The sequence below is a fragment of the Diadema setosum genome, unplaced genomic scaffold, assembly GCF_964275005.1.
Source record: "Diadema setosum unplaced genomic scaffold, eeDiaSeto1 scaffold_70, whole genome shotgun sequence".
Classification (NCBI taxonomy): Eukaryota; Metazoa; Echinodermata; class Echinoidea; order Diadematoida; family Diadematidae; genus Diadema; species Diadema setosum.
Window position 1 is genome coordinate 23180 of NW_027307696.1, and position 9863 is coordinate 33042.

At 45.2% G+C, this 9863-nt stretch overlaps 1 protein-coding gene across 1 annotated transcript; it reads left to right on the forward strand.

The window, feature by feature from the left end:
* Positions 1–2946: 2946 nt before the first annotated feature.
* Positions 2947–8464, forward strand: LOC140245938 (uncharacterized). Its single transcript, XM_072325402.1, has 2 exons — positions 2947–2966; positions 5335–8464. The coding sequence occupies exons 1-2, from the start codon at positions 2947–2949 to the stop codon at positions 8462–8464; spliced, it is 3150 nt and encodes a 1049-aa protein (XP_072181503.1).
* Positions 8465–9863: the final 1399 nt, after the last annotated feature.

Sequence of the window (9863 nt, forward strand, 5' to 3'; positions counted from 1 at the left end):
ATATGAAACACACACACTTACAAACACCAGATGCTCTATATAAAGTGCAGATTTTGGACATCCTTCTCCCGCTTGGTCACTTCGACGCTCCCTCGCTGGTCATACCTCCCCCAATCATAAACATAAACCGATACCCTTGACTACCAGTGGCGGATCCAGGGGGCGCACCGGGCGCCCCCTCCCTCCAAAGCGAAAAAAAATATATATGTAGCTACAATTTGGACTGTAAAATGTCAAAATTTTCAAGCTCGCTCGCTTCGCTCGCTCGCATTTAATCGTTATGCAATTCTTCTGATGGTGCTGTCAGTAATTGCCAGCAGTTGCGCCCGGTACGTCCCCTCCCCTTAATTTCCAAAGCGAAAAAATTTAGCTACAAACGGCAGTTTGGGGACTGTAAAATGTCAAAATTTTCAGCTCGCTCGCTCGCATTTAATCGTTATGCAATTCTCCTGATGTTGCTGTAAGTAATTGCCAGCAGTTGCGCCCGGTGCGCCCCCTCCCCTTAATTTCCAAAGCGAAAAAAATATAGCTACAAACGGCAGTTTTGGGACTGTAAAATGTCAAAATTTTGAAGCTCGCTCGCTTCGCTCGCTCGAATTTAATCGTTATGCAACTCTCCTGATGTTGCTGTCAGTAATTGCCAGCAGTTGCGCCCGGTGCGCCCAGGCCCTCTCCTTAATTTCCAAAGCGAAAAAATATAGCTATAAACGGCAGTTTTGGGACTGTAAAATGTCAAAATTTTCAAGCTCGCTCGCTTCGCTCGCTCGCATTTAATTGTTATGCAGTTCTCCTGATGTTGTTGTCAGTAATTGCCAGCAGTTGCGCTCGGTGCGCCCCCTCTCCTTAATTTCCAAATCGAAAAAATATAGCTACAAACGGCAGTTTTGGGACTGCAATATGTCAACATTTTCAAGCTCGCTCGCTTCGCTCGCTCGCATTTAATCGCTATGCAATTCTCCTGATGTTGCTGTCAGTAATTGCCAGCAGTTGCGCCCGATGCACCCCCTCCCCGTAATTTCCAAAGCGAAAAAATATACCTAAAAACGGCAGTTTTGGAAACATAAAATGTCAAAATTTTCAAGCTCGCTCGCTTCGCTCGCTCGCATTTAACCGTTATATGCCATTCTCCTGATATTACTGCCAGTAATTGCCAGCAATTGCACCCGGTGCCCCCCCCCCCGAATTTCCAAAGCGGAAAAATATAGCTACAAACGGCAGTTTGGGGACTGTAAAATGTCAAAATTTTCAAGCTCGCTCGCTTCGCTCGCTCGCATTTAATCGTTATGCCATTCTCGTGATGTTACTGCCAGCAACTGCCAGCAGTTGCGCCCGGTGCAACCCCCTTAATTTCCAAAGCAAATATATATATATATATATATATATATTATATATGTATATATATACATACATATATTATTATATATAGCTACAAACGGCAGTTTGGGGACTGTAAAATGTCAAAATTTTCAAGCTCGCTCGCTCCGCTCGCTCGCATTTAATTATTACGTTATGCAATTCTGATTGCTGCCATGAGGTGCCCCCCCAATGTCTTGACCCACGGTACGCCACTGTATATATATATATATATATATATATATATATATATACCATGGCAAACAGCGGCAAAAATCCAGGAGGGATGAAAAAAGAGTACAAAACAAGGTGGATGACGTCTGTCCGGTGATCAGGAGGTCGTAGGTTCGAATCCTGCTCGACAGTGTACGCCCATGATTTTTTATCATGGCTACTACTAAAACACTGATCAATTCAGTGCTTATTTACGTCGATGTAGGGCAATTTGTCAATCAGTTGCAATGAAAACATCTCGACGGAAGAATTTCATGAATTTAAGTAACAAAGCAGTACCCGCTGCATGCTATAAGGATTAGAACCAACACTTGCTGTCGGGCGAAAGCTCGGTGGTCTAGTGGAGATGACGCCTGTCCGGTGATCAGGAGGTCGTAGGTTCGAATTCTGCTCGAGTATGTACGCCCATGATTTTTTATCATGGCTACTACTAAAACACTGATCAATTCAGTGCTTATTTACGTCGATGTAGGGCAATTTGTCAAACAGTTGCAATGAAAACATCTCGACGGAAGAATTTCATGAATTTAAGGTGAGTGTGATTTGAAAGGTGGGAGTATATAAGCGAAAGTTGGACTCGAGAATAGTGCTCGCAAGAAATGATTTTCATTCATGTTTGTACAAAGTGTCAGAAGGATGACAATAGATTTGTTAATTTTCCCTCAGAAGGATCAGGTTAACATGACAATCTCTTAAATTTTGATAAAGTAGATTTACGATTTATGTTGGCGTGTTATATCCGCACAATCTTGCGTGTTAATGTTATATGGGACTTGGTAATTACCCTGTTAAAAACGGATGTTCGTTGTATATGACCAATATGTTGACAAGTGAATATGGTGAATATATGAAGAGTTTGTTTGCAAAAACCGATAAGTCCATATTTGCCAAATGGAGATATTTGCGATTAAAGGTCAAGAAAAATAAAGAGAATAATAAGAAAATTTTTGCTTCTTTCAACCATAACTTCAAAAATATACCTTTATATGAAGTGACCAATATATCATTTAAAATGTATTATTTTGTACTTTATGACAAAGATCGTACTTCAAAATCTTCAAAAATGGACTTATCGGTTTTTGCAAACAAACCCTTCATATATATATATATATATATATATATATACATATTAAAAGATTATAATTATCATATATGTTCAGCAGATCTCTTAGGTCATTATTATGAGCAGACAATGAGCAAAACAATGATGTTTTGAAGTATACTCATACAAGATAAGGCAAGGACCTTTGATTCTGTTTTTTGCTTGTTTGTTTGATTTTGTTTTCTCCAAGGTATTTTCACACATAAATCAAATTTCTTTTCAGTAATATAACAGAAAGTGTCAATATAGGGCCTACAATGTACATGATCAGAAGAAAGTAAGTAAATGTATTACTGACTTAGCAAATAGTTTACAATGAAATTCTGCAGGACTGCCACTCTATAGGCAGTTGCAGGTACCCAAGCCTATACCTACAGAAAATGCATGTAGATCGAGGAGTCTATACAGTGGGCAGTGGGGTAATATATCATGTTTTCGGGTACCCGCGATCATATGGGGGCATCCCACGAGACCGACACCCACGAGTCATACGGTCCACGAGACCGACATCAATAATAGGTCCATGAGTCATACAGCCCACGAGTTATACGGCTCAGGAGTCATACAGCCCATGAGTTCGACACTACGCACAAAAGGCTCATGAGACCGACACTAAGCAAACATAGCCCACGAGACCGACACTAAGCAATAAAGGCTCATGAGACCGACACTAAGCAAAGAAAGCCCACGAGACCGACAGTAGGTAGAAAAGGCCCACGAGACCGACACTAAGCTAAAAAGGCTCACGAGACCGACACTAAGCAAAGAAAGCTCACGAGACCGACAGTAGGCAAAGAAGGCCCACGAGACCGACAGGATAAACAGCGCCATCTACATGTCAATCACCTGTACAGGGTGTTCCATGAACGGAAAAATAAGATACTGGCGGTTGTAATTTGTAAATTTTAATGAACGACATCAAACATGTATTTCTACATACTTCTGGTGGGGGGGGGGGGCAAGTGTGGGAGCGACATTGTTATCAAGTAGAAAAATAGAATTGTACTCTTCATGCCCCCCCCCCCAAAAAAAAATAGAAGAATTAGTATTCTTCATCCCCCCCCAAAAAAAGACAAAAAAAAAAACAAACCCACAAATGAATTAAAAAGAGGGCAAGAACGATGTACGGATTAATTTTAAAGTTTTGATAATGCCATCGTGCTATTTTAATAGGCTTTCCCAGTTTTTAGCTAGAAGATGGACAGGATATAATTTTTACCTCTTCTCTTTCCCTATTCACTAGTTACTTATTCTATTTTAGATTTTCTGCCCTCCTGCATGGAAGTTTTGCAGTCAGATCTATTTGTAATTTTCTCTGTAACTGTAATGTAATGCTACTGATTAAAACGTTTTATATCGCAGGGATTCACCTCAATTTGTGGCTTGTGTTATTCTCCTCCAAACAGTACATTTTTCGTGAAATACAATAGCTGTTTTCATGGAAGCATCTAATTTTTTCCGAATCCCTTACGCTACCTTAATAGACGATTACGTTATTTTTATTTTTTATTGAGACTAGATCAACACCCTCGCAGGTTTATTGTAAAGATCTGTTACACACTAGCTTTTACTGTACTTTGTTCATTTTGTTTCACAAACACACAACCATGCAAACACAATTAAAGATCCTGATCATTTCGGGGGGGGGGGGGGCAACTGATGGGGTTACACCCTGCCGGAGATGGCAACTCTTCTTTTCCATCTCTCATATCTTCCTATGCTAAGTATCAGGACACCCTATACAATTTATTGGTCTATAGGTGGCGCTGTTCATCCTGTCGGTCTCGTGGGCCGTCTTTGCTTAGTGTCGGTCTCGTGAACCTCTTTTGCGTAATGTCGGTCTCGTGAGCCTTGTATGCGTAGCGTCGGTCTCGTGGACCTTTTAAGTGTAGCGTCGGTCTCGTGGGCTTTGTTTGCTTACTGTCGGTCTCGTGAGCCTTTTGTGCGTAGTGTCGGTCTCGTGAGCCGTATAACTCCTGGGCTTATTTTACTTGATGTCGAACTCGTGGGCTTTATTCACTCAGTGTCGAACTCGTGGGCTGTATAACTGGTGGGCTGTATGACTTGTGAACTGTATGACTCGTGGGCTGTATGACTTGTGAGCTGTATAACTTGTGGGCTGTATGACTCGTGGGTGTCGGTCTCGTGACGTGCACCCGATCATATTCCTATCAAATAAGATACACTGAACTCCCGTAAACTTGAAGTACTCTGGACTGGCAGTCTTCTTTCGTTATATCGAAATTCTGTTATAACCGAGCAAATTAACAATAAAAACACATAGAGAGGATAATGTTGCGGCCTTTATTTTTACTTCGCTGTAACCGGAATTTCGTTATAACCGTGTTCGTTACAACCGGAGTGCACTGTACCCCAACCCAAAGCATATACTGATGGAAAGCTTATTTCCTGAGGAATTAAAAAAAAAGTATCCAAAAGACTAGAAATCTGGAAATAAGAGAGAGACAGTAAGTTTATGTGACATGATTTTTTTTTTTAATTTTTAGAAATCAAAATTCCAGCCACTAGTACTCAGAGGAGTAGGGGTATATCACTTAAGTCAAAGACAGATATTATGTGATATAACAATTATGGCTTTTAAAGATATTCAGCTGTTCTCATGGATTGATTAAAATTATCTACAGAAACAGAAAACCTATAGGGCATGACTGCACCAGCACTGAGCTGGGTGAGACAGTGGGAGGTCCCAGTCAGGTTTCAGACCACAGAGCCGGAGACCCTCAGCATGCTCTACATGCTGTGTTTGAGCGGAAGGAGCCGATTGCATGGCCACCGGCGAGAAGTGATAAGTGGGAGCTTTTTGACATCAAGCTTGCGGGAGTTTTGAAAGTGGAATTGGCTGGGAGTGTTGGAAAGAAGATGCGTATGTTTGAGGGGTTGTGTTATGGGGCTTGTGCAGAAGAGTTTGGGATAAAGCCTGTGGGTAGTGGAGATGGGGGGAATGTGGAGGGGGATTTTGGAAAGTCAGGGTCGAGGAGACAGCGGTTGATGGCCCAATTGAGGGCGGAGAAGAGCTTGCGGCGTAGGTGGAGGCAGGCAGACGGAGAAAGGGCTAGTCTGAAGGGTTTGTATGAGGACCTGAAGAAGAGGTATGCGGATGTTAGGAGGGCCGAATATCAGTGTAGGAAGCGGAGGAGGAGGGAGTTCTATAAGAATCCGCACAGGTTCACAAAGAGGTTGTTTGAGGAAGGGGTTTCAGGAAGTTTGGAGGTGTCGAAGGAAGAGCTCGAGAGGCATCTGAAGGCCACATACTGTGATGGGCAGAGAGAGGAGCCTTTTACTGGGGTGGCAGGGCTATTGAGGCCACAGGAGCCAGAGGTCAGCTTTGACTTGAGTGAGTTGAAGTTGTGGGAGGTTGAAGCCGTGGTTAAAAAGGCCCGAGCTGGCAGTGCAGCTGGGCAGAATGGCTTGTCCTACAAGCTGTTCAAGTACTGTCCTGGTGTCCGAAGGGTGCTGTGGCGGATCCTAAGGGTGCTATGGCGGGAGCGGATTGTTCCAGTCAGCTGGTGTGTGGCAGAAGGGGTATATATCCCAAAGGAGAGGGATGCCAAAGGCATTGGCCAGTTTAGACCGATTTCGCTTCTCAACGTGGATGGTAAGATCCTCTTTAGTGTCTTAGCGAGGCGGTTGTCAGAATTTGTCATGAAGAACAAGTTTGTGGACACCTCTATACAGAAGGCAGGGATACCAGGTTTCCCTGGGTGCACGGAGCATGTCCAGATGATTTGGGAGTCAATCCAGAGGTGCAAACGTGAGAAGGAGGATGTGGATGTCATCTGGTTGGATCTTGCAAATGCATATGGATCAGTTCCTCACAGGTATCTCAGCTTTGCTCTTGAGTTTTTCTGGGTCCCTAGGGTGATCCGGGAGATGGTGCAGAGCTACTACAGCCAGTTCAGGATGAGATTCACGACCCAGACTTACACAACAGAATGGCAAGCGCTAGAAATTGGCATCCCCATGGGGTGTCCAGTCTCGCCGCTGCTGTTTGTCCTTGGGATGGAAGTGTTAACCCGGTGTGTGGCCCCGAGAATTGAAGGGTTGATGCTGGCTGTAGATGTGGTTGTGCCTTCGATTAGGGCTTTCATGGATGATCTCACAATCGTGTCTGGCAACGAGACCCAGGTCAAAAATGACCTCCATAGGTTAGAGGAGTTGGTGGCCTGGACACGGATGAAGTTCAAGGCCAAGAAGAGCCGCTCAGTGTCAGTGCGGAAGGAGAAGGTGGTCGCAAGGAGATTTCAGATTGGGGGAGAAGATATCCCTAGGTCACTGCATGAGCAGGGGGTAAAGAGCCTTGGGCGGTGGTATGAGGGCAAGTTGAATGACAGGCACCGAGGAGTTCAGATCTATGAGAAAGTGGTGGAGTGGTTGAAGAGGGTGGACAGGACACTCATCCCTGGGAATGCGAAGGTGTGGTGCTGCCAGTTTGGCTTGCTACCACAGATCATGTGGCAACTGCAGGTGTACGAGGTGGCAGTGTCCAGGGGTGAGAGGATGCAGCAGAAGATGAACTCGTACTACCGGAAGTGGTTAGGCGTTCCAAGAATGCTTACAGATCTGGCATTCTTTTGCAGATCAGGCAGGTTGCAATTGCCTATGACGTCAGTGGTGGAGGAGTTTAAAGCTGGCAAGGTTAGGCTAGTGATGATGATGAGGGAGTCAAAGGACCAGGTTATAGCAGGAGTTAGGCCACCGATCCGCACAGGGAGGAAGTGGAGGGCGGAGGAGGCTGCGGACGAGGCAGTGGCAATGGCAAAGTGGAATGAGATGCAGGGTGCGGTTCAGGTGGGTCGGAAAGGGGTCGGGTTTCATCAGGGTGTTAGATGGTACAGCAAGCAAGGCAGGAAGGGTAGGAGGGAGTTGGTGGTGGAGGCGGTTAAGGAGAAGGAGGAGGAGTACCGCTTTGCCAAGGCTGTACAGCAGGGAGTGCAGGGAGCATGGACTCGATGGGAAGGGGTGGAGCAGAGGAAGGTGTCATGGAATGACCTTTGGTCAATGTCCTCTGGAGCTGTGCGCTTCATGATCAGTTCCACCTTTGATGTTTTGCCGTCTCCAGTAAATCTTCAGAGATGGGGCATCGTGGAGGATGGTGGATGCAGGGTTTGCAACAAGGCGAAGGGCTCACTAGAGCACATTTTGTCAGCATGTGGAGGTCTATTACAGGCCTATACATGGAGGCATAACCAGGTGTTGAAGGAGATGGAGGAGGTGGCGAGGGTGGCAGTGGAGGCAAGGAAGAAGAATTGGCCTCCTAGGGTGAGGGGAATTCGGTTTGTGAAGGAGGGGGTGAGATGCAGTGTGAGAAGGAAGGGTCAGAGGGATGATGGTGGGGGAATCTTAGCAGCGGGGGATGATTGGGAGGTGCGGGTGGATGAGGGAAACCGTACAGTGCCAGAGGAGGTGGAAGTAACTGCCCTTCGGCCGGACATGGTGCTGGTGGCTAGGTCTGTGCACAGGTTAGCAATGGTGGAGCTGACTGTGCCATGGGAGATAAGGATGGATGAGGCAAGAGAAAGAAAGTTGGATAGGTATGCTGAGTTGAGGGAGGAGTGTGAGAAAAGGGGGTGGAGAGCGGAGGTGCATACTGTGGAGGTGGGGTGCAGGGGATATGCTGGTCGATCGGTAAGGAGGTGGGTCAGAGGGATGGGAATAGGTGGTAGGGACGGGGAAAGGTGGATCAGGAGAATTTGTGGGGCAGCAGAGACAGGATCTGCATGGATAGTAGGGAAGGCTTGGGGGTGGTGGGAATAGGGGGGTGTAGAGAAGTGTTTCGGGAGTGAGGAGAGGTGATTGATGCCAAGCGTTTTCTTTTTTTTTCTGTCTTGTTTTGTGATGTTTTGCTTTATTTTGTTTTGTTTTGTTTTGTTTTTTCTTTGAAATGCCATGGGGGTGCTGTCAAGGGGATCCCAACGCAGCACCGGCCAGCCAGGGGGAGGTGTACAGCACTTAAATGGCCGAAACACTGGTGATCCCTGGTGTGCTGCTGACGACCCATGGCATTTGCGGAGTTAACATCTTTCCGTTTATTATCTCATCTTACGTGTACATCAACTGACATAATTTTGTTCACAATACATGTACCCTCAAAACTGATCATTTCTCTGTTCATCACGTATAAAAAACAAAAATTTCCTTCAAATTTCAGCAAAACTGGATAAATCAATTAATTTTTACTTTAAAGCAAATTTAGACTTGAGAAATACATTCAACATGGCCGGCGGAACCTGGGGGGGGGGGGGGGGGCAGGCGGGCTCACACCCCCCTTTTTTTTTTGTTAGCTCATGAAACCCGGAAGTAGACAACCCCCCCCCCCCCCACACACACACACACACACACACTTTTGAAAACGCTCCGCCGGCCCTGTTCAAGACAAGATTTGTGCATTGGTTAAATTGCATGAACTGACACCAACTGCTTTAATGATCATCACAGCGCAATGGGAGACCACACAAAACGTATCAATATCCACACACCCATGACGAGAGATATGAATATTGATTGAGATATACCACAATTTTGATACAAACTATTTAAAATCAGCGTTGATAGGCCCTATTTGCCTGACCTCTATTTCACCTCTAAGCTCTGGACAAATGTAAGACAGCATTTGATTGCTGGGATTAGGTGCGTGTGGCCCGCGTGGATGTATGGCATGTTTATCAAATTGGGCATTAGTCATATCCCATGCATCTAGGAAACCCACATTATTTTCCTCGGAGATAATTCTTCTCAGTCGCCAGTCCAGGTCCCGAGTAAGCCAGTCGCTATTCATTACGTAGTGCTCGACAAGTTTGTGCTCTCTGGTATTTGCACTTTTGAAAATTATGAAAATCTGAGGACTTCTCTCACGCAAGCGATGGATGGCGCCAACGATAGATTGAACGCGAGCCTCAAAGACTGCCGGCGGATGTTTGATGAAGTGCACCCCCAACGATAAAACTACTATAGTGACATTTTCGTAATCACGGATACTGTTCAAGACGTTTACTACATGGTCAATGTTTGCTGTTATCTCCAAGTTTCTGGCACGAGCGATCGGATAGCCATGAAACCGATAAGTTATGTTTATATCATAGTCATTTTCCAGCATCTTCATCGGTCCGATGTACCAATTTGACGAGTTCTCTTTAATGCTAGTCTTTAGTTTGAA